The sequence below is a fragment of the Lutra lutra genome, chromosome 3 (assembly GCF_902655055.1).
Source record: "Lutra lutra chromosome 3, mLutLut1.2, whole genome shotgun sequence".
In the NCBI taxonomy this organism is placed as follows: Eukaryota; Metazoa; Chordata; class Mammalia; order Carnivora; family Mustelidae; genus Lutra; species Lutra lutra.
In genome coordinates this window covers 118,706,156-118,731,740 of record NC_062280.1, presented here as the reverse complement: position 1 = coordinate 118,731,740, position 25,585 = coordinate 118,706,156, and the positions used below count along the sequence as shown (strand labels likewise).

The 25,585-nt window shown below is 40.4% G+C and overlaps 1 protein-coding gene across 4 annotated transcripts in view; it reads left to right on the top strand.

Moving 5' to 3' along the window:
- Positions 1 to 25,585, top strand: part of CRYL1 (crystallin lambda 1) — a 147,666-nt gene that overhangs the window by 96,904 nt on the left and 25,177 nt on the right. For all 4 annotated transcript variants that reach the window (XM_047722857.1, XM_047722860.1, XM_047722858.1 and 1 more), the window contains 2 exons: positions 15,847 to 16,008; positions 23,418 to 23,612. In XM_047722857.1, the coding sequence (XP_047578813.1) occupies positions 15,847 to 16,008; positions 23,418 to 23,612 (357 nt within the window). The remainder of the gene's footprint in view (positions 1 to 15,846; positions 16,009 to 23,417; positions 23,613 to 25,585) is intronic.

The window sequence follows — 25,585 nt, the reverse complement described above, 5'->3', positions numbered from 1 at the left end:
CTGTTTTTTTGCTTTTTGTCTTTTTCTTGCCTTGTTACACTGGCTAGGCATTCCAACATGATGTGAAATAGTGGCAAGACATTCTTGCCTTCTTGATCTTAAGATAAAAGTTTTTGGTTTTTCACCATTAAGTATGTTGCTAGCATAGGATTTTGTAGTTTCCCTCTATCATATGAAAGGAGTTTTCTTGTATTCATAATTTGCTGAGAGTTCTTTTTTAATTTTATTAGTGGATGTTGAATTTTGTCAGATATTTTTTACATCTTAGAGATGAACACATGAGTTTTCTTCTTCTGTTTTGGTGGTTTGTGTCTTTCAAGTAACTGGTCTATTTGATCTAAGTTTTAGGATTTCTTGGCATTAAGAATTGTTTATAATATTCTTTTATTTTTCTTTTAATGACTATAGGACCAGTAGTGAGCTACCCTCTTTCATCCCTGTTATTATAAATTTCCATATTCTCTTTTTTTTAATTGACCAGTCAGCCTTAAATTTTATCAATTCTATTTTCCCCCCAAAATACACAACTTTGATTTCATTGTTTTTTCCTCTGTTGTTTTTCTGTTTTCAATTTCATTGATTTCTCCTCCTAATTTTTTTGTATTTTTTTTTAAAGATCTTATTTTTATTTATTTGACAGACAGAGATCACAAGCAGGCAGAGAGGCAGGCAGAGAGAGAGGAGGGAGCAGGCTCCCTGCTGAGCAGAGAGTCTGATGTGGGGCTCGATCCCAGGACCCCAGGATAATGACCTGAGCCGAAGGCAGAGGCTTTAACCCACTGAGCCACCCAGGTGCCCTTTTTTTTGTATTTTTAATTCATTTTTTCTTCTAATATTTTTTTAAATTTAAATCCCAGGTAGTTAACATTAATAGAGTATTAATTTGTTTCAAGAGTAGAATTTAGTGATTCATCAGTTGCATACTCTTCCCCTATTTTTATTATTCCTTCCTTCTGCTTTCTTTGGATTTAATTTGCTTTTGTTCTATTTTCTTAAGTAGAGGTATATATTAAAGTTTTGAGACCTTTTTTTTTTATTAATGTAAAAATTTGATGTTATAAGTTTCACTTACAGCTCTGTGTTAACTGAATCTAATGAATTTCAAATATTGTGTTTCCATTTTCATCAAATTCAAATATTTTCTAATTTCTCATGAGAATTCCACTTTGATATGTGGATTATTTAGAAGTGCTTGTTTAATTTCCAAACATTTGGGAGATTTCCCATATATTCTTCTGTTGTTGATTTCTACTTTACTTGCGTTATGTCAGAGAACATATTTTGTATGATTACTGTCATTTTAAATTTAACATTTGTTTCATGGCCCAGAATATGATCTGTCTTGGTGAATACTCCAGGTGCACCACGAAGAAAGTATGCATTTAGCTGTTGTTGGATGATTGGTCTATAAAAGTCAAGTAGATCAATTGATTGATAATGTTATTCAGATCTGCTAAAACCTTACTTATTTTCTGTCTACTTATTCTGAAAGAGAACTATTGAGGCTTCCCATAATAATTGTGCATTTGTCTATTTTTTTTTTAAGATTTTATTTATGTATTTGACAGAGACACAGTGGGAGAGGGAACACAAGCAGGGGGAACTGGAGGGGGAGAAGCAGGCTTCCTGCCAAGCAGGCTCCCTAGCCTGATGTGGGCCTCGATCCCAGTGGGATCATGGCCTGAGCTGAAGGCAGGCACTTAACAACTGAGCCACCCAAGGTGCCCCGCATTTGTCTGTTTTTCCTTTAAGTTTTCACTTAATGTATTTTGTAGCTCTGTTATTAGGTATATAAACATTTAAGATTATTATATCTTCTTGAAAAATTGACACCTTTATCATTATAAAATTCCCAACTTTATCCCTGATGGTATTTCTTATTCTTAGATCTACTTTTTGGATATTAATATAGCAAATACCAGTTTCTTTCATTAGTGTTTGCTGGGAATACATTTCTTCATTCTTTTACTTCTACTCTATCTAAGTCTATATACTTTAAATAGATTCTAGATAGTTTAGAGTTGGATCTTGCTTTTTTATCCAATCTGACAATCTCTGACTTTAATTGGCTTGTTTATTTTCTTTTCTTTTGTTTTGTTTTATTTAAAAGGTTGTATTTATTTTTTTTGACAGAGACACAGTGAGAGAGGGAACACAAGCAAGGGGAGTGGAAGAGGGAGAACAGGCTTCCCGTGGAGCAGGGAGCCCGATGTGGGCCTTGATCCAGAACCCTGGGATCATGACCTGAGCCAAAGGCAGGCGCTTAACTACTGAGCCCTTCAGGTGCCCCAGCTGCTGTGTTTAGACCATTCACATGTAATGTGATTTCTGATACAGATGACTTAAAAGATACCATTTTCTTAGCCATTTTCTTTTTCTTCCATTTATTATTTTTTTCCTGCTCTTGTGTTGATTGTGTTAACTGAATATTTTTTGATGCTATTTTATCTCCATTATTGATTTATTACTTATAGGATTTAAGATATAGATCTTTAATCAAAGGTTACGTTTTAATGTTATTATACTGCATCACATTCCTGTACAATCATTGGTCTGCCTTTACTTTTACATGCTTATTTACAATGCATTGCTAGGACTTCCAGTTTCCAATTCACATGTAAGGAGCTTGGAAGTTGCCACTCCATCCTAACAACAAGAAAAAAGCTGAACAGACTGAAAAATCAACACTCTTCATGTATATATAAGAGAAAGAAAAACACAGGGAAAACTGCAGGATTGGAGAAACAGACAAATACAGGGAGTCACGGCTTACTGAAGCAGAGACTCATGAGTGGAAACCACCATGGGAACCATGCTGAAATGGGAAAACCTGACCATTTATTAGAGCAGGTCATATGATCGGCCATAAAACACACTTTAACAAACGTAAAACAATAGAAATCATGAAATGTCTGCTGTCCTATCACAATGAAATTAAACTAGAAATGAGTAACAGAAAGATAACTGGAAAAATCCCCAAGTACATAGATAATCAGTACATTTCTAAATAACACATTGATCCAGGAAAAAAATTTCAAGAGAAATTTTAAAATATTTTGAACTAAATGAAAATGAAAACACTGATTATTAAAATCTGTGGGTTGCAGTGAAAGTAGTAATTAGAGGGAAATTTATAGCATTTATTCCATTTCCAGTGTTCTTCATTTCTTTGTGTGGATCCAGTTTTCACTCTGGTATCTGTTTTTCTTCTTTCTGTAAACTTTCCTTTAAAAATGATTATAAACTAGGTCTGATGGGTATGAATTCCCTGAGTTGTTTTTCCTCAGTAAAGTTTTTAAAAATTTTTAAATTTTTAATTCTTATTTTATTTTTTCAGTGTTCCAATATTAATTGTTTATACACCACACCCAGTGCACCATGCAATACATGCCCTCCTTAATACCCACCACCAGGCTCACTTAACCTCCCACCCCTCTCCCCTCCAAAACTCTCAGTTTATTTCTCAGAGTCTGCAAGTCTCTCATGGTTCGTCTCCCCCTCCAATTTCCCCCAATTCACTTTTCCTTTCCTTCTCCTAATATACTCAGTAAAGCTTTTTTTCCCTTCATTTTTGAAAGATAATTTTTCTGGGTATAGAACTCTGGGCCAACAGGTTTGTTTTTTGTTGTTGTTTGTTTGTTTGTTTTAAAGATCCCATTTATTTATTTGACAGACAGAAATCACAAGTAGGCAGAGAGAGAGGAGGAAGCAGGCTCCCTGCTGAGCAGAGAGCCCGATGTGGGGCTCGATCCCAGGACCCCAGGATCACGACCCAATCCGAAGGCAGAGGCTTTAACCCTCTGAACCACCCAGGTGCCCCTGTTTGTTTGTTTGTTTTTTCCTTCCAGCACTTAAAGATGTTAGTCCATTATTGTCTATCTTGGATGATCTCTCATAAAGTCTTTTGCAATTTTACCTTTGTTTTGGTATATATTATGTGACTTTTTTCTCTGACTTCCTTCAGTATTTTTCTTCATCTTCAGCAAGTTCAGCAATTTGAATATAATATACTTACATCTGTGGGAGTCTAGGGAAGGAGAATTATTTGTCCTGCAATGTATTCTCTGAGCTTCTTGGTCATATGATTTAGTGATTTTTATTAGTTTTTGGAATAGTCTCAACTATTATTTCTTTCATTTTTTTCCTGTCTCTTTCAGGATTCCAGTTGCACAAGTGTTTAATCATTTAATATTTTTCCTACAGGTCTTGGATGCTCTATATGTTCTTCTCAGTCTTTTTGCTCTTTGTTACTTCATTTTGGATAATTCCCCTTGACTCATCTTTAAATTCACAGATTCTTTCCTCAACTGTTCTGAGTCTGTTAGTGAACCAGTCAAAGGTGTTCTCTGTTACTCTTTCATTTTTAATATTCTCTTTGGTGCTTTTTTATTGTTTCCATTTCTCTGCTAAAAATTACCCATGTGATTTTGCACATCCATACTTTACATTAGAGTCTTTCACATATTAATTGTAGTTATTTTAAATTCACTGTCAGATATGACACCATCTGAATCATATTGGAGTCTGGTCCCAATGATCACTTTGTCTCTGGGGTGTGCACTTTTTTGTATGCCTCACAAATCTTTGTTTTGGAAAGCTAGAAGTCTTGAGTAGGACAGTAGTGACTGAGGTAAACAGTTTTTATGCCCAGGATTTGACATACCTTTTCTTCTTTGAAGCGTTTACTGTAGGGATTTGAATTAATCTACTTAGGAGTTGGTCAAGGTTTAAAGTCTGTAATTGCTACGGTCACCATTGGTACATTACAGGTTTTAAATTCCTCAGTAATACCTTGTGTTTAAGATTAAGACTGGTTGGGGATGCCTGGGTGGCTCAGTCGGTTAAGCTGCTGTGTTCAGCTCAGGTCATGATCCCAGGGTCCTGGGATCGAGTCCTGCATAGGGCTCCTTGCTCAGTGGGGAGCTTGCTTCTCTCTCTGCCTCGGTCTGCCACTTTGCCTGCTTGTGCTCTCTCTCTCTCTGACAAATAAATAAAATCTTTAAAAAAAAAAAAGATTAAGACTAATTGGTCTGAGGTTTTTTCCTGTCAGTATCTTCACTTTACCTTTTAGTCTTCCCTTTGCCCTGCCCTCGGAGAGGATCTTCTTCCATATTCTAATTCTGATCCTCTCCCAGAAGTATTCTTCTGTTACTTGTTACTTTACACTTGCTAGCCTGGTGATGGGGAGTAGTGCGAGTGGCGAGTGGCGTTTCTTGTGGTTTAGGTTAGGCCTTCATCTTAGGCAGGCATTATGTCTCTGGCGCTTGGGTATGTGGCTTCCTCAGTGCCCTTAGCTCTCTCTCTCTCTCAGCATCTATGCCTGTTCATCCCCTAGGGATAAGGATTTTTATTTCAGTTTCCTACACCCAACATAAAATGGGTTTTTGGCAATGGTAGGTTATCATGCTATTGTCTCCAGTCAGTTAAGCGAATTAAAATGAGTCAAATGTTGAATCACAATTATTTTCAGTTATTTCCCTTAAATTTTTCCTGTGAACATTTGAACTTCGAAAACCTTATGTCTACTGGTTGTAGTCCTAAGTGAACTGGAAAGTTAGTGGGTCTCATCATGCACTTGTAGGCTTGTCTGTCAGCTGTCCTGAACAGGAAGAAACCTGTCAGGCTGTTCTTAACACCAGAAGCTGTTGTAACATGGAACAGAAAATTGAAGTTGCTGGTTAAATCATTTTAGCATAAATATAGACTTGAGGAAGGACTTTTTTTTTAAGTACTTAGTAAGCAATATTTAGCTTTCCTATCATAGGAGTAAGAAGGAATCTTCCTGACACTGTTTTTGGATTAAACAGTGCATAGATGTATGGACTTTATTATCTAGGTAGTTGGTCCTATCTTTGAGCTGGCTTCCTAGAGGTCTTTAGCCAAAAATATTGTCTAAGTTAATACAATAGTGAGATACAAGAAGCTATATGCTATGTTTCTTTGAAGCTATATGCAAGATTAGAATGGCTGTTACTTTACTATTGTTTACACCAAAAATGGTAAATCTTTTTCTTCAAATCCCTAATGGACTAGTTTAAATGACATAGAGAGCTGAGTAAAATGAGGGAAAAAGACTCACTCTGCTTGGTACTCTCACTGTCCTTTCACACGTTTGAATGAAGAGGGGCTCTTCTTTCTTGAGAAAAGTGGCCTCCTTAGTGAGCAGAAAGGGTAAAACTAGCCAGACCAGTGAATCAACTGATGACCAAGAGGGTGACAAAAACTGCTGACAGCTCCTCCTTATGCCTAGGCTCTCAATTCTTAAAATAGGATTCATTCTCTTTTAATTTAAGGCTGTGACTCACGGCTTCAGTCTTTTTTCTTTTCAAATAAGGAAGGATTGCAACTTTGTTAATAAAGTCTCTGACTAAACATATACCTGTTGGTAGGGTGTGTGTTCTCATTAACTGTTTTACCAAGAATAGTTTTGCATTGAGTAGAGCCTTTAATTTGGGGGTAGTTAGTGCTAGAGAAACCCTTCAAAATCTTTAGTGGGAAAGTAACTTTTCCTTTCTTACCTAGCAGTTTAGGACTACTATAGAATTTTAGATTATTGTTAAATTAATCCTTGGGCCAACACTTCTTTTTTTTTTTTAAGATTTTAATTAATTAATTAATTTATTTATTTTAAATTTCTTTTCAGTGTAACAGTATTCATTGTTTTTGCACCACACCCAGTGCTCCATGCAATACGTGCCCTCCCTAATACCCACCACCTGGTTCCCCCAACCTCCCACCCCCCACCCCTTCAAAACCCTCAGGTTGTTTTTCAGAGTCCATAGTCTCTCATGGTTCACCTCCCCTTCCAATTTCCCTCAACTCCCTTCTCCTCTCCATCTCCCCATGTCCTCTATGGCATTTGTTATGCTCCACAAATAAGTAAAACCTTATGATAATTGACTCTCTCTGCTTGACTTACTTCACTCAGCATAATCTCTTCCAGTCCCATCCATGTTGCTGCAAAAGTTGGGTATTCATCCTTTCTGATGGAGGCATAATACTCCATATTGTATATGGACCACATCTTCCTTATCCATTCGTCCGTTGAAGGGCATCTTGGTTCTTTCCACAGTTTGGCTGGGCCAACACTTATCATCTATTGTGAGATTCATTATTTTTTTTTCTTTTCAGTGCTCATGGGAAAAACAGACCCTTTTGTTCTGGACTAACTTTTCAGGGATGTTTGTATAATTAACAGTCTTGGAAGATAGAGTGTCTCCTTCTGGATCAAAGGGTAGTTTTGTTTGCTGTCACCTTCTGGGGCATTGGTCAGGTGGGTTTGCTTATGGTCAGTTGTGAGGGATTTGTGTTTCCTAATAAGCTCATAGTTCCTCAGTTGGGACACAAACCCAGATCCAGTTGGTTCCCTTCACATTACCCCCCTTGGGACTTGGGGATAAGGAGGACTACTGTGAACATGAAGCTCATGCTGTTTGATAACCTGTAATATTGTCCTTTATCTCTGACCCAAGAGACCTATGTTTTCCGTGAGCGTTTGTGAAACTATGGCAGGCAACCTTGTTAACTTCCATATAGGGTAAAAATCTCAGATTCCTTTTAATTCTTGATACTATCCTTAAACATTGTCTTGCCTTAAAGTTATTGTAAAAACTTGAAAAAATGGAGAAAAAAATCGCTTTTTGATTGCTCTAAGATTATAATCTTGATAGTACATTTGTGTGCGTGTTTCTATTCTTTCCAAGTATATCTGGACATATTTTTAATCTTATTATGATGCAAAGTCATATCCTTTAACATTCCTCTGATTATATAAGTAATTTGTGGTAATTACAGAAAATTGGAAAATTTATAAAAGAATAAAGAAAATCATTAGTACTTTTATTGCCCGGAGATGGAGTCCCTATTACCATTTTGTATATTTCCTTCCAATATTTTATGTACACTTATTTTATAGGTGTAGGGGAGACTAGTATATTCTTTATTCACCTAATGTGTCTTGTGTACTTTGCTATTTCATTCAATATTGAAAAGTAAGCTCCCTTGCTTTAATGGTTATAGTGTCTCATTCTGTGAGTGTCCATATTGTCATAATCATTTTATTATAACTCTTAAATCAGTTTTGGAAATTCTTTCTTTATGTATTGCTTCTACCCCCCCCCCTTTCTGTTTAATTCTCTCTCTCAAACCCCATTTCTTTCTGGAACTGCATTTACCTTTATGTTAGAACTCTTCAACATTTCCATGTGTTTTTCCTATGCTCTTTTCTATATTTCCCCTTCCAGTGTCTCTTCATGCTTCAATCTGAATATTTTATCCTGATGTATCTTCCAAATTATTATTTCTTCAGCTAAGTCCATCTTTTAAAAGTTTTCATTGTATTTTTTAGTTGTTGAGTTTCTATTTGATTCTTTTTATAGTTACTAGTTACAGGCTAAAAATTTTCAGTTATCTTTTAGTTCCTTAAACATATTAATAAGTTATATCAAAGTTCATATCTGGTAACACCATTCTCTGGATGTCCTATGGGCTATTTCTAAAGTCTGTTTTCTCTCTTGGTTTTCAGTCAAGTCTTCTCTGCTATCTGTTTTGTTTCTTTGTTTAAATGTGAGACATTGCTTATGAAAAACCAAGGCTCTGGTTATGGTTTTGTTCTCCAGAGAAGCTAGGCTAGGAGCTTATCTCTTTAAATTAATCATGTGTTTAGATGAGTGCAGGCTTGTGAAGATGGGTTACTGTTACTCCAAGGAAGAGCCCTTGAGGGTCCCAGCTGGAAGCCTAGAGCAGTTACCAGGCCCTGAGCTCCAGTTTTCCCTCAGCACTATGAGTCTACCAAAGCCTTGCTTCTTATTTCAGCCATTTTGTCTCTGCTTTTTTTGAAATAAGCAATTGCTTTGAGGATTAAAGAGAAGCCATATATAAGGCTTATATCTCCAAGTGTCCCTATTACCTGAATCTTGGCCCTGCAGTTCTTCACTGTTTCCAACAGATTATTTTTATAGGTTTTAAGCTTTTTTAGTTGTTCTCAGCAGGAGGATTGTCTAAAACAAGCTAGTGTACCATTATCAAAAGTAGAATGCTCTCTACAAATAATTTGTTGAGAATAGCTCCTTCTGTCCCCAGTGGTAGGTTCTGGGGTATGACTGGTAAGTAAGACCTTTGGGGGGCCAAACAGAAATATTTTTATGTTCCTTCTGTTGTTACCAATATGTGTTCCCCTACTCTCAATACCACTTAAGAGCAGTTTGTGATACTATGTTAGTATTCCTATTTTGACCAAGACTATATAGTGTCTGTAATACTCATGTTTGACCAGGAAAGTGTGACCTTCTGGCTTGGTGCCATATTGACATTTTGCCTGCTTTTGTTAGAAGTACATATTTTCTGCTCTATTATAGCTACTTGCATGGATGTATGTTTTTGTATGTGCTTCTTAAAACATGTGGTTCTTGAAAAGCAGGGAGTACACCTTCTTGTTCTGTTGAGTGGGAAAGTTCCCTGCAGAGACTAGTTCCTCATCAGAAGTGTACTTGCACTCAGATGTTAATGCTAACAGTCAGAAACTTGTCATCCAGTTTCAGACTTCCATCTTCCTAAGGTCCCCTCAGTGGATCTACTTCATGTATTAGCTTTCTTCAAGATTCCAAAATGCTGCTAGACTAGTATACAAATGCATATATGGAAAGAAGCTTCTGTAGGTTGTGGCATAATGTTATGATTTATACTGTAAACTAAATGGGAGTCATTGCATTAGATATAAGTGACAGAATTTTTTTCTATTAAAAAATACTGGAGATTGTTTTTAGCATTAATACTATCTGTGGGATTAGCAGCATGACTAGTAGCTGAATAATGGGAGGGGCGTTAGCAGTAGTAGCAGCGTCCTGCTGAGGCGGCGTGGAACAGATTGCAGTAGCTGAGTCCATCTGTCACGTATATACTGGAAGAAGACAGATCAGTTCACCCTCAGGGCTTCAAACTGTTGCAGAATTTGGGGAAGAAGGAGAGACACAAATGCCTGGACTTGAATGGAGTATCTTCCTAAATCAGAACAATCTTTAGTAAAAGAGAACAGAACGTTAGTCCATGGTAGATGGGACTTTATTTTGAATGTGTAGGTCCAGGAATGGGTATGATTGCCCCATGGGGTGCCAGAAGGCAGGGAGGTGTCTTGTGTTTATTCTTTCAGCCGTCTTTAGACATTTTCTCTAAAATAATATAATGATCAAGCAGAGTAAATAAGTATTCAGTGAGCTTGTGGGGCATTGTATAAAACTGACTACATGACAGAATTTTTCATTCATTCATTCATTCATTGAATAAACAAATGTTTACTGAATAGCTTCTTTTTGTCAGGCATTATTCTTAGAGCTGGGAATATAGCAATAAAGTAAAAATTAAGATTCCTGCTCTCATGGAGCTTTCATCTTTGAATTCTGTTTTGTAGTAATGGTGTTTGTTTAAATATAGCCATTTTTTAAAATGTCAATTCAAAAGATGGACAGTGTTCTCTTAGTATGTTTATTTTCTCTTGCATGTGAGATGTAAACTTTCAGAATATAGAAATACAAAATTTACTTCCTCCCTAGTTTTGGAGTTTGCATCATGCTTATTTGTACCTTAGTATATACTCTGGATTTGCTCATGGAATTATATTGGGGGGAATGGCTTTATGACATCAATATGTATATGGTAGGGAGTCATTAAAATATTGTTACTTAGTATTAGTCTACTAAATCTTAACATCGCTGATTATAAATATTTTTAATCACATAAATTTGATGCTTTAGAAACACTTTACAAAAAACAAATACTTTACAAAATAATGAGAGTCAGTAGCGTAAACGAAGTGATTTTGTAGGCAGGGGACTGGAATTGTAATGTTACTTCCCTATGGATCATGAGGTTCCTTAATGACCAGGGATCATTAAGGTTTTTCTTTCTAAACTGGAAAATTTATATGCCAGCTAGTACTAGAAGAGGGATCAGATAAATTTGAGGTGCCTTTGAAGTATTCATGTGAAGATAGTTTGTGAAGGAGAAATAAAAGTGTGAGTTAAGGGACGCCTGGGTGGCTCAGTTGGTTAAGCAGCTGCCTTCGGCTCAGGTCATGATCCCAGCGTCCTGGGATCGAGTCCCACATCGGGCTCCTTGCTTGGCGGGGAGCCTGCTTCTCCCTCTGCCTCTGCCTGCCATTCTGTCCGCCTGTGCTCGCTCTCTCTCCCTCTCTCTCTGACAAATAAATAAAATCTTAAAAAAAAAAAAAAGTGTGAGTTAAGTCTTTAGATTGGTGAGTTAAGCTGTGGGCTTGGTTTGGATTCCCTAGAGAGAGAATTTAGGTGAGAAGAGAATAGTCTGGGACTAAGTTTTGAGAAACTCTAGTTCTGTTTGATTGGTTTATGCCTCTTTATTATGCTCTATTTTTCTTTGGATCTATTATGTTCTATTTCTGACTTCTTAAATTGGATGCTTGACTTGTTGATATTTTAGACTTTTTTTTTTATTAAAGAAATTTGAAGAATAAATAACTGTTTTAGTCATACCTATAAATTTTGACTTTTTGGTTTCTCCTCTGGACAGATAGAGTTAAGATCAGATGGCCTTGATGATGCTATTTCTGTTCAAAGTACTGTAAAATTATTTTATAGTTGAACATATACATGGTGGCAAGTGAAAGTAGCTTTGTGATACTATAAAACTTGAGTTTTCAAAAATGAGAATGTTTTTATAAAACAGTGGTTGTCATCCAACAAAATATGTTGAATGGAATTTGTTGTTTTACTCATTGCAGTGACAAAGTGTTTGGGCTAAAAATATCTTATCGAATTATTACTAAAAAAAGCATCATATTTTAATTTCTATGTTTTTTTTCCTCCAAATCTCACATATAGACCCTCTCCCTGTTCTCTGCTACTTTGAGAATTGCTGCATCATAGAGATTCCCTGATGGAAATGCATTATATGTATGTTTGATATGGAAGCAAAACCGAAGTCATATAAAAAAAATAATTTATGTAGTCTTCTCAAATTTGTCACCTTGAATTTAAAGATAGTCTTCACTGGTAATAAGTGGTCTCAGAGATTGATGTGATATCCTTCACATCAACTTATTTATTTTTCATTTTTCTCCTTAAAAATTCATTCCTTCGGGCATCTGGGTGGCTCATTTAGGCATCTGATTTCAGCCCAGGTTATGATCTTGGGGTCCTGGGATTGCCCAGCTTTGGGCTCCATGCTCAGAAAGGAGTCCATTTATCCCTCTCCCTCTGCCACTTCCCAGCTTGTGCTCTCTCTGTCTCTCTCAAATAAATAAAATCTAAAAAAAAAATCTTCATGCCTTACTATTTTATGTTTTATGCTATTCTCAATACTTTGTTAAGTAAAAATTTTGTATTAAAAATCCTGAGTCTTCCTCATGAGAAATAGTATTTAGAAATGCAGTAAAACTATATGCTATTTGCAGGCTTAAATGAAAAATTTTTTTTAAAGATTAAATGAAATATTTTTAATTGTATTTTTTTCATGGCAAGTATTTTAACCCAGTTCTAAATAAATGATTTCATATAAGGTACTAGAAATAGCGTCAGAATGAGGATGGGAATAGACTTATCCTTAGGATAGCAGTTGATGCAGGTGCCACTTCAGCTTCTTGTCCACCCTCTGTGGTCACCCACAGAAGGGACTGCTATTTAAAGCAAACAGCAATAATTCTGGTAACCTTAACACCCAATCCCCAGGAAGTAACGTTCCTAAATACGGTCTACACTGATTTTCACTTTGGAAAGTTCTCTCTAGATTGGGTATAATTTGTTTTAGATTATTGTAAACTCTGTTTAGGGTTTGTGAGATGCTTTTAAAAACTTCATTTTGATGTTAAGGAAAATAATAAGCCTCTGGTTAGGGCACTGTACAGTTTAGTGTCTGCAATAATGAAAATGCAAATAGATAAAATTAGCGCTAACAGACTTAGTAATGCATATTACTTCCATCTTCAGTTTAAGAATGAATTTCCTTCTGCCGTGATTGCAGTGGGTTTTAGCTCACCTTTCTTTTCTTGCCATGTCTTTCCCCATGTCTAATAGAATTGCTTTGCATGTAAAATACTTAAAGTATTGAAGTCTAATTTTGTTTTACTTTCTTTCTGGAAAGCACATTGAAGATTGCTTCCAGATGTTTTGCATTAACAAATGTAGATTTTCTATCAACAGGACACCTATCTAAAATGCCTGAATTGATTTTTTTTTTTAAATCAATGAAATTTCATTTTCACCATGAAAATATTTGTTTTGGAAAATGTGTATTGTTGCACAGCAAGTGAGTAAACTTCAGAAGAGAGTTCTTATAAACTTTGCCAGGGAATTATCCAGCACACTGACTTGCCATGGCCATGCTGCTTTTCTAGAACATTCCTAATGAGTTAAATGCCCTCATGGGTAACTGACTAATAACAAAACACCAAAGTTTATAAATGATTTACCTTTCAAAGTAAGGTAAGTTTCAAAGTAAGTTAAGTAAGTTAGAATTAAAAATTATCCCTATAATACTATCATTCAATTTCTTACTTTCAAGAAGGCAAGGGAAAAAGGAGTGTTTAACTTAGCCTTGCCTTTTCACTGTGTGATACTGCCTGAGATGGGTGAACTCCTTCGGATGTACCAGGTAGGGTTGCGTTGAGAAGGCACTGGCTGAGTTCTCACCTGGTCACATTGCTATAGTTCACAGAGAGTGAGGCTGCTTTGCATTTAGGTTCTCAGCTGTCTCACCATTTGGTACCTTTCTCAGCCCTTCCTCCCAGCGTCTCTTAGCTTTGCAATCAACCACAAGTGATGAAGGTCCTGATTTAACAGCATTTCAGACTTCATTTCTTAGACAAGGTGTATTAGCTCCCTAATGAATAGCAAGGAGATGAACTCAAGGCATTATAATCCTGGCCCACCAAACTGAACACAGTTGTTACTATCAACAACAACAACAAAACTTCAAGCAAATGTGCCATTAAAAAACCCTTACATAATTGTAGCAGGTTTGGGTTTCCTCTGGTTCAAGTTTTCTTGCCTCTTTGATAATCAAATGATCTGAAGAAAGGCATAGAATTTCAGGGGGCAATCTGCATGACAGGCTCACAATAAGACTATTCATGAGGACTCTTTTATTAGTTTAAACAGTATCTGCATCATTCTTAGTCTCTGGCTTTACTACAAGGCTCCATTTAAACTTAACCCAACTTGCTGACTTAACTGATCCAGGAATTACTCAGTATAACCAGCCAGCTACTGTAGGTTTTTTTTCCTCCCCCTTTTGATAAGGGGATTTAATACAATGGCCTTTACAGTTCTTAAATGACTCCATTTTTTTCCCTGTCTTTGAGATGTGACGCTTATACAACCTTTTGTTCTTAGTAAAATTTTACATAGTTTGATTATATTTTTTAAAAAATATAAATAAATACAATATTGACTCCCTACCCTCAGAGTAAAACTTTTTAAATCTTGTAGAGGATATACAAATGGAGTTTGTCATTAGGTATTATTAAATCAAACTTGAATATATTTTCTGTATTTTTGAGGGGTGATTCTCATATAATTATTAGGAATCCTTCAGCATTGCATGTTCACTTTTACACACTTTTGGTTACCTGCTGGTGTTTATACCATTTCTCCTACCACAGTGCTAAAACACTACTCGGGACATCCTTGGTTGGTCCCTGAGTAGCTGCGGGGAAGAGGGTAGGACAGAACTCTGACATCAGAGTGAAGAGATTCTCAAGGATATATTTGGTACCATGTCACACAGAGAGTATAGGTGATCCACGCTTTGGATCCACACCTCAGACTAGTGTGGGTCTCAAACTTTAGTCGGAACAACAATCATCAGAGTATTTGATAGAAATACAGATATCTGGACCCCACCCTCAGGGACTGATTCAGCAGGTCTGGAATGAGGGTCTGAGAATCTGCATTTTTAACAAGCACCCAGTTAGGTTTCTGATGATGATTACCCTACCATACAGAGACCTTTATCCTGTAAATTCATGAAACCTCCCCTGCAAGGCCTCTTGCCTCCAGGTAAGCCACAACCTATCTCAGGTAGGAGTGACCTCTGTGTGGTTTCCCAGGGGAATTGGTGGCAGGAGGATAAGGACGCCTCTAGTATTTCTAGCTCTGGAGCAGCTTGAGTATCCTTCTCCCGCTCTGCTTCCTTCTGCAGCAGGGCAGTCCCCACCGCGTGTATCACGTTCCCAGGAACAGGCCTCACCTTTGGGCCCGCACTTGGGTGTTTGAGAATGTCATCTCCCCCTGCCCTGGCTTTGTGTGTGATTAGAATTTCAGAGCAGTGTTATCTGCAGCACTTAATCCAAATTTGCTCTTCTGTCCTCCTCCCATGCCCCTATTAAAGTAATTTTAGATTTTTAGAAACAAAGGTCCTTTTCAAAAGGATTTCCCTTTAGAAATGGATGTTCAAGAAGTCTTTTGGGAATTATGGATGTAACATGTTCGTTCCTTTTGTGAAGATAAGATTTTTCCTTGAAGATAAGTTGATCCGTTGGTCAGGACAGATAGGGAAAATAAGTGGTAGTGACTACTGTTGCTGTTTGTAGCATTTTGCCAAGGGCGCTGGCGTGTCCACCCCCATGGACTTGGCAGATTGCCTTATGGGAATGCTCAGACCCATGCAAAAATGAGAAAATACAGCTCCCATATACACGTCACCCAGTTTCCAGAGTTACGGAGATTTGGCTGCGTTTTTCAGAGGCTTTTTGTTTTGCTCATAAATATTGCTAGTAGTTTTCTGATTGGTTCATTTGGGGAATGAATCAAACATGACATATGCTTTGCTTGGGGCCTGAGTGCGGTATCATGAATCGTAATTTGAATATGTCCCTTCCAGGAATGTGTTCCGGAAAACCTGGAGCTGAAGAAGAAGATTTTTGCACAGTTAGATCAAATCGTCGATGATAAAGTTGTCTTGAGCAGCTCCACGTCTTGCCTCCTGCCTTCCAAGGTGTTCGCTGGCCTGGCACATGTGAAGCAGTGCATTGTGGCCCATCCTGTGAGTGCCTTAAACCTCAGGAACTGGTTGTATCTTATTCTGGTTCTCAGGAGCAATACATTTGGACTAATCTGCTAGTACATTTTATTTTTTTTTATTTACTTATTTTTTATTTTTTTTTTAAGATTTTATTTATTTATTTGACAGACAGAGATCACAAGTAGGCAGAGAGGCAGGCAGAGAGAGAGAGGAAGGGAAGCAGGCTCCCTGACGAGCAGAGAGCCCGATGGGGGGCTCGATCCCAGGACCCTGGGATCATGACCTGAGCCGAAGGCAGCGGCTTTAACCCACTGAGCCACCCAGGCGCCCTGCTAGTACATTTTAACTGCTTTATTGAGGTATAAGTCATATGCCAGACAATTAAAATTGTATAATTTAGTGTTTTTTTTTATGGAAATATAGAAAGTTGTACGATACCGGCATTTCTTTTTATTTTTTATTTTTTTTAAAGATTTTATTTATTTGACAGAGATCACAAGTTGGCAGAGAGGCAGGCAGGGTGGGGGGGTTAGCAGGTTCCCTGCTGAACAGAGAGCCTGACGCGGGGCCCGATCCCAGCACCCTGGGATCATGACCTGAGCCGAAGGCAGAGGCTTTAAGCTACTGAACCACCCAGGTGCCCCAATACCGGCATTTTTAAAAAGAATTTAATCCCCAAATGCCTTGAATTGTACCTGCTTACCTAATGCCTAATGGGGTAGAATGGGATAGAATGAGCAGTACTGACATACTTTCACCCTTATGTAACTCACCATCCAGCTAAAGACAGAGACTGCTAAACACAGAATTCCACTGTTGGGGAAAAAGGTACATTTAAAAAATGTATACATTGAGTAAGATTTTGCAGCCATGTCACTGTGCTGTGCAGTTTACTCAACACAATCCAGAGTAGGATCAGTGTTGCTAAAGTGCAGATCCTGGGTCCTGCTCCTGAGATTCTGGTTCAGTAGGTTGATGTTAACCCCCCACCCCTTTTTCTTGTTCCCTTACACACATCTGTTGGGCAGACCTATTCAGTGGGGGATCCGTGGTGAGGTATATCGGACAGTGAGTTCCAAACTGATGTGCAGGCACATGGTAAATCTTTTTGAGGTGAATGTGGTAATGTGAGGAAAGAGGAATCAGAGAGGAGATCCAGGGATCACTTGGTGGGAGTTTGAGAACCAACTGAGCTCAGTGTGACCTTGGAGAACTGGGACAGCCTGTTAGTATAGAAAAGCTGACCTAGCCCAAGCCATAATAAATAGGATAGTGGATGACATGGCCACACCCCGGCACCAGCAGGCCATTGGAGGCTGATGGAGAAGCTGGGGCCAAGCTGGGCAGGATGGGATTGGGCTGACAAGGGAGGAGAGAGTGGGAAAGAGTGTAAACAAAGACCCTAGGCTAAGAGCAAGTGTGGGGTGTACGGAATTGCGAGGAGACCAGTCTTGACTGGAAGGGCACACATACCTCACATACTTGGGGAGTAGGAAGAAAAAGCTGGAAGGCTTGGGAAGAAACAGTTGAGTTGTACAGAATCTTGAGAGTTACTCTAAAGAGCTGGGACTGGTTTAGGCACAGAGCAGCCTTGTGATGTGGTGAAAATGCTGCCTTTGGAGGGTAATTGGAAGGTTCTTTGTATGTTGAAGATGGCTGAGAGAGGGGAGCAGCTTCTTCACAGAACTGGGGCAGTATTCCAAGGGTGGGTGACCAGGGCCTCAGTGAGGCTGAGGGTCCTAGACGAAGAGCAGGGAAAATCCTCTTTTTGAGCAAGAGTAGTTTAGAGTGGCGGGGGTGGGGGGAGGTAGGGCCTGGTAACAGACTTGCTCTGGGAACAGAGGAAAAAGGGGGAGTCACAGATGCCTGCTGGATTCTCTATGCTGCGAAGAGGAACTGCCATTCACATGACTATATAGTTCTGGATATCCAGATGTCCTCCTACTGAAATACCATGGAAAGTAGAGATTGGTCATAAAATACAGAGGCTTAGACCCACAGAACATGGAAGAAAACTGGTCACGTCTAGCTACCACACAGATACACAGACACAAGAGGGACCTTAACTGAAGCATCCAAATACCAAGTGCAATGAAACATGTGCTATCTTTGCTTCTATGACATTTACATGTCTGTAAAAAGGACTCTCAGAAACTGTAAACCACTTATTAGATTGATTGCTGCTTCAGTGAAAGGTGTAAGCCTCTTGCTTGAAAACTTCCAATTTCTAACCAGAGATTTTACTTCTAAGTCAGGTAAAACAAAAGAAAAAAACAACAAAGTCAGATTGTTTAGGAAATACCTCCGAAGTCCTTTAATAAGATTCCTTTATTTATTCCACCTTTAATAAGGTAGGAATCTTATTAATTTTAAACCACCTGATGGATGAGACTACACCTTACTCACTTTCCTCTCACACCTAACAAGGACCTCCGACTAGTAGTTCAGCCAGTGACTGTTGTATAATGACAGTTCTCCTACCATTCCAGGATTGTTCGCTTTTACTTCTTTAATCAAAGGCAAACAGTGTAGCCAAAATAAGCTCAGACCTTATTTCAAAAATTAATCTCTTATTACTTTTGTAGATTATTTTATACCAAAGCCAACATTAACCAAGGCAGATGAAATCGCCCAAGTTGACCGTCTTTGGAATTTTATCCTTTCTTTTGTGCTGGTGCCGCCCATTGTTTAATCATGCCATTGAGCTCAAGGAGAGTGGAGGAAAAAAGTGTCTGTGAACAATTCAACCTAAGCTAAACGGACAGGCCCTGAGTAATCCAGAACCATTTACGGTCTTTGAGGAGCTACAGTTTCCCTTTAGCCCTGCAGGCCAAGAAGGAGAAGCCCAGCGCATCAGCTCACATGCCACTGCCTCAACTTTGTGCTCCTGTCACCCACTACTCTGCCCAGACAGGAAACAGGGTAAAGGAAAAGGAAGCACATTCATGCGTCTGAAAGGCTGGGGCAAAAGTGGAAAGTCAGCAGTTGTGAAAGATTGCTGCCTCCACCCCTCCACGGAAGAACCAGCAGCCAAGGAGTTTCTACATCCCATATTGTCTCTTGGGCACCTTTTCTCATTGTGGGGTGAGGAGAGTTCAGGTCAGTCCAGCACGGGTGGGTGAGCATGTTCTCTCAGCATACAGGTAGTTTGAGAACTTTGAGTAGGCTTCATAGACAAGAGCCAGGAAAGTGACAGGCTCAGGAAGAGGGGTATTCATGTGGCTCTTTTCTGTGTCCCTGCTGGTCTTCCTCTCGAATGTTTTTTATGTTGCCTTTGTTTGTCTGCCTCATCTCCTTGTGGATGTGTGGAGGGGCTCAGGGATGGCCATTTGGTGGCTGGTGATTATCTGAAGGTTGAGTTGGGTTGCATGCTCTCTTGGTACATAGATCTATGCTAACAATCAATCAGAGAAGCAGTTTTCTACTGACAGTTTCAGCCACACTTTACAGCCTTTATTCCGTTGGGGACTGGAGGTCCCATGAGCTGAATAGTGCTGTTTTAGCCCATCAGATGCTCTTGGTACCACTCTTATGAATGTCCTGTAGATTTTGCTGCCTGGGAAGGACACACATCTCAGGGAATATAGTCTCGAATGGAAATAGTTCCTAACGCACAACTCTCACATAGGTTACTAGTCAGTCACAGAGCTATAACAGCCTGGAATTAAATCAGGCCCTACCCGCGTAAGGTGCCCCAAATGTTCCCATCCGAGCACTCCTTGCCCATGCTTGCACCTTTTCCAACTCACTCTCCCACCTGACCCGGAACCTTTTACCCTCATGTTGATGGTAACTTGAATGTTCATCTGTCTATGGAGAGCACGTGTGTGTGTGCATGCGTGTGCAAGCAGTGCCTGTTTCACATGGCCAGCTGCTGCCTTCAGAGGGGCTGCCTTTCCCCCTCTGTTTATGGAGGGTGAGTTCAGGAAGAGGGGTGGGGCTTATCACTAATGAAAGGACTTCACTACCTAAATTATCAAAATGGTGAGGGATTATATCCTCCTTCATTTTTACATTCCTCTTGTTAAGAGGAAGAGGAATTCACAGGGTCAGGAGTACCCCCACCCCAGCAGGGCTGTGAGAATGAATTGCAAATTGCTGCACCTGTCTTCTGGGAAAAGGGACAGTCTGCTTTTCCTCTGTGAGTTTAACTCTGTTTAATCTGCTGCAGAGAAAATAAACAAAGCCTCTGTGTTTGGCGTGCTGTGCTATCGCCGTGATCACATGCCTTCCATGCTCTGGTCCAGATTCTGGGCAGGCTTTTCATGAGATGAATGGAGAATGCCCCCCCTTGAACCTCCCGGCTCAACCTGAGCTCTCAAAGAGCCTCACGGCCGGCTGAGCCCAGGACCATCTCTGGTAACCTTTAAAAAGTTGCTTGCTTTCCACCTTTGTTTGTTCTTACCATTTCTTGAGGGCATGTTTCTGAGTTTAACTCCCAGACTCCAGCAGCCAAAGGCCCAGGTCCTACCTTCCGTGTCAGAAACAGAATAGCAGTTGGGAAACAGCCATTCCTTTTCTGTTTAAGAGAGTTGCCTGGTGGGGCACCTGTAGCCTCAGTCTGTTGAGTGCCTGCCTTTGGCTCAGGTCGTGATCCCAGGGTCCTGGGATTGAGCCCCACATTGGGCTCCCTGCTCAGTTGGGAGGCTGCTTCTCCCTCTCCTTCTGCCCCTCTCCCTGCTTATGCACTGTCTCTGTGTCAAATAAATAAAATCTTTTTTTTTTTTTTAAAGTCGCCTGCTTTGCTTACCTCCTGCCCTCTCCTGATCCCACCTCTCCTCTTCTACCATATTAAATTTAAAGAGTACCAGTCATTGCCACTGTTCATCTCTGAGTCTGTAGTAGGGATCAGGGTCCTTGTTCCAGGACTGAGGTGCCACAGCAAGAATGACCCCATCTAGGCCCTCAGACTCTGGGAGTTCCTTTCTCAGAAGCTCATCAACTTGAGAGCATGGACACAGAAGTGTGCCAACTCTACCCGTTTTAGGAAGCTCAAAGGGCTAGATTGTGCAGTGGTATTTTAGTGGGTGGTGGGGAATCAGGATCCTGCAGGGTTTTGAGCTGCAGGTGGTATGATCAGCATCCTGTTTTTAGGGGCCTTTTCCTTAATTTTAATTGTGATAAAATACACAAAGGTTTGCCATCTTAACCATGTTTAAGTATACGTTCAGTGGCAGTGAGCACATTCACGCTGCTGTGTAGGCCCCCCACCATCCGTTCAGACTTTCTGTCTTCTGAAACTGAAACTCTGTCCCCATTAAATAGCAGCTCTCCATTCTGCTACCCCGAGTCCTGGCAGCCTTGGGTTCTCCTGTCTCTGGATTTGACAGGCCCCTGCCAGACAGAGGATCCCCTTGGCAGTGACAGAGAGAATGAGCCTGGAGGGGGAGGCCAGTGAGGAGAGCGCCAAAATCTCAGTTGGAGGTGATGGCCTGAGCTAAGCGTGTGGTAGCAGGAATGGGTTTTTTGAGAGAGATGACTAGAATTGACAGAATCACTGATGGGGAGTGGGGGAGGCGAGGGAGAGGTAGGTGCCAAGGATACTTCTTATGGTCCTAACTTGGGTGTTTGTGCTATGATGGCGTTCCCATCAAGATGGAGCTAGGCAGAGGACTAGGGTTTAGGGTGGGAGAGATGGGGGTTTAATTTGTGACAGGCTGAGTGTATGCTTGTTGTCTATCCTAGGGGTGTGTCCAGTGTACAATTATAAATGTGGGCCTGAAGTGGGAGGTGAGCTCCGTGTGAAATCTCAGCATGTTGGGGTGGGGAGGACGCCCTGGGAGCTGCTGAGCTCTGCCCAGAGCCAGAGAGTGGGCACAGAGGGCCCAGTGGTGGCAGCCTGGGAGCACTGCCATTTAAGGAGAGTGTGGGCGGGAGGAAAGCCTGTGAGGAAGACTTGCCTGATGAAACTAGCAAGTTGTGTATACCAATGCTTTTTAACTGTTGTCTCAGTCTGTGTTTTTGCTACCCATGAGGCTTGCAACATTGGAAGACCTTAAGCCCAACATCTTAGTCTGACAGTAAGATAAAATTCATTGAAAATACACCTACTTTCAGTTCTTACAGTTCTGATATTTAAAAAGGCCAGAGGTAGACATTTTTATGAGTTCAGTATAGACAGGAGAGAAGTGATTCAGTTGAGACACAGATTTATAACTTACTTATGTGAAAACAGGTGCTGTCCTCTCTTTCTTTCTAGGAGGGCTGAGAGAGTGACCAGGGCAGGCTGAGAGCAGAAGGAATCTCTGAAGTAAGCTGTGTGTGGACCAGAGGCCTCTCCTAAGCAGTGTCCTAGGAGAAAGAAAATTTGTCTTTTCCTTTTCTGTAGAAGTCATTTAAAATAGATGCTTCATTTTTAAAAAAAGATTTAATTTATTTATTTGACAGAGAGAGAGAGCACAACTAGGCAGAGCAGCAGGCAGAGGGAGAGGGAGAAGCAGGTTGTCATCAGGGAGCCCAACGGGGGGCTTGATCCCAGGACCCTGACCTGAGCTGAAGGCAGAGGCTTAACCAACTGAGCCACCCAGGGACCCATAAAATGGATGCTTCTTGAAATGACTATAAGATTCTATCAATTTTTGTCCATGTATCAAGGAAAAATTATTTAAAAGTATCATTTGGGGAACAATTTATTGTAGTGCATTTGGCTTTTAATGGCAAGGCTAATCAGGTACCACTAAGCAGCATTTTCTTTGCACCGGGGATAATTCTCTTCGGGAATATTCAAGAACAATTTCTCAAAATACACCAAAAAAACAGAACCCAAACTGTAAGTGCTGGGCTAGGAAAGCGTTTCCATTAGGACCTACTCACTGTGGACCAACCCTTCCCATCTCAGGATGTCGGGGCTGTGGTAGAGTTCCGGTGCTGTGTGATTTCTAGGTGAGATTTGATTTGGGCGGGGGGCAGACATTTGAGGCTTAACATGGAGGAGTTAAGGAAATAGTTTGAGAAGGAAGGAAAAGTTTGAGAAGATGCTGCCAATGATTTTTAATACTGACAGTAGAATAGCAAGAACCTGTGGCGATTCTTGTGGAGAGAGTGGCCCTGGAGGCTGGCTGGGGATAGGTAGAAGCCAATAGATCTAAACAGCAGGTCGCTGAGAAGTCCCATGGGGAGTTTAGGGGTTCGGGGATTAGCCCTGAATGTGTAGGATGGTCATCAGCACCTCCAAATTTCAACCCCATATGGTGGTATTGACTTTTCTATAAATAAAACCACAGAATTCTGTGCTCAGGTTTTTTCTTTCCCTCCTTTGTGGATTACTTTATATTTCAAGTTTCTTGTCATTGGATGCTAACTCTAAAAAGGCCTTCCTAAAGACAATCTGCCCCATCTGACCATTCAAGCTAGGCAAACAGAGTCTGCCAGAACAGCACCCCAGCTCCAGGGCTGTCTTTTGACCCTCTCCCCTTCTGTCTTTCTGTAAGGTAAATCCACCATATTATGTGCCGTTGGTCGAGCTGGTCCCACACCCGAAGACGGCCCCCACGACAGTGGACAGAACCTACGCTCTGATGCAGAAGATTGGACAGTCCCCAGTCAGAGTCATGAAGGAGATCGATGGCTTTGCCCTGAATCGCCTCCAGTATGCCGTCATCAGTGAGGCCTGGCGGCTCGTGGAGGTGCGTGGGCAACTTCCAGCCTCTGGCAACTGGAGGGGAAGGTGGCAGCAGTGTTCTGGGGCCTTATGGGGGGCGGGTAGTGGGTGGGAAAGTCAGAAGCTCTTGGTCCTGCTTGCTCTGACCTGGGGACTGAGGGCAAGCTCTTCTCTCAAGTTCAGTCAACAGGCAAGGAAAATAAAAGGTAAGATAGCAATTCATTGTATGTTTCCGAGATTCCTCTGTTACAGTAAGTCATTTGATATTCACACCTGATGACAGACTTCTCTGTTTCCTGCCCTCTCATACCATTACCACATAATTATCTCTGTGTGACACACTGCGTTTTCTCAGTCTCAGGTTTTCCCCCCAGTTTTATAATTTTTTAAGAGGAGGAAAAAATACATTTTGAGTAAACTTGTATCCTCTAATGAAACCCAGTTTACTTCAAGAGCTTGAGGAAGAAACAATGCGTAAGCCTTAAACTTGTTAGCAATATGCTCATCTTATATATAAACAGGACATTACACACACACACACACACACACACACACACACACACACTTAACCTGTCCTTTCCTGAAAAGATTTTATACGTGACTTTAAAGATCACCTTACTGCATACATTTATATGAAGGACCTGGTGCTGGGCAGGATAGACAATGCGAGCAGCCACCAGATTTCAGTGAAGAGGCCAGGGGTCTCAGGCTCAGACCATCTGGTTTCTGTCCACTGGTTTGCTGATGCTTCCCCAGCTTCTGCATGGGTAAGCAACACTGTCTGCCGTCTCTCCTGTTGCAGAAACACAGTAGCGTGAGTGAGGGTCTATCTGGGTACATAAGGCAGAGGGGACTGGAGCTCAGGCTGAATTGTTTGCTCCTGGAATAGGCCCACTCCTGTGGGAGCCTCCGAATCCCAGCCTGAGACAGGAACGAGGAGGCTGGCCTGCAGCCATTGTGTTTCAGCTACATCACATGATGTATGTGTTGTTCCTGCATCCTGTTTCTGGTATTCCATCCTGTCCTTGTTAGACGCGTCATCTGCTCTGACTGCTGTGTGCGTTTGCCACATAAAGCTACAATTCTGTGTCCTCACTGTTTAAATCCACTTAGGGCTCCTATATCATCAAGGTAGAGTCCTGGGATTTTCATTGTTAAGTTTGTAGTATTAATTTTCTCAAATTGTGGAATGTTTTTGAGTGTCAGTCAATAGTAGAATATTTTAAAGACACACTGAGCTGAAAGCACCCCGTGGAACTGTATTTAAAATATTTCCACTTGTCTAGAATAGGGGAACACTTTAACAGACCACAAGAAAAGCTCAATATGACAAACACTGCGAGAGCTTTTAAGGCAGTTTTTAATTTTGTTGGTAAGGTAGCTTGTGCCCTAAAGAGATAAGATCCCTGAGGTAAATCTTGCTTTCTCCAATCAGAATGATGTGAGCCAACTCAACGGAAAAACTCAGAGGCTCTGGTATAATGGAATTAGGTGGGAGTCCTACATAAGAATTCTCTCTGTGTTGACCACAAAGTGAAACTAGCTGTGGTTTGGGAGCTCTGGGTTTGGAAGAGCAGTGGAGGGAGAGCTAGAAGGGTTGTTGAATTTGGCCGCTCTGGCTGTTCTCATTGCCTCATTTTGCCTGCCCTCCTTTTGATTGTCCTTTCTCCAGGGGCCAATAGTGGACTGAGTATATTCATGTTCCTGGCTGGCAGGAATATTCTCAGGGATGACATATCTGAGAATCCTGCTTGTGTCTCTGTGTTGGCTGCTGTGGAACTTGTGTGCCTGGAGTCCCTGTAAGGCACCGAGCACTAAAATGTGGCAGGACACGGTTTCTGACAAACTAAGATGAGGCTATGGAAATGAGAAGATAAAGTGTGAATAGAACCTCAAGAATTTTTTTTGGTGAATGTCTAGAAGACAACTCGCTTTTAAAAAAATAAAGATGATCTACAGACAATTCAGACAGATGTAGAACCTCCAGGCCCCTCTCTC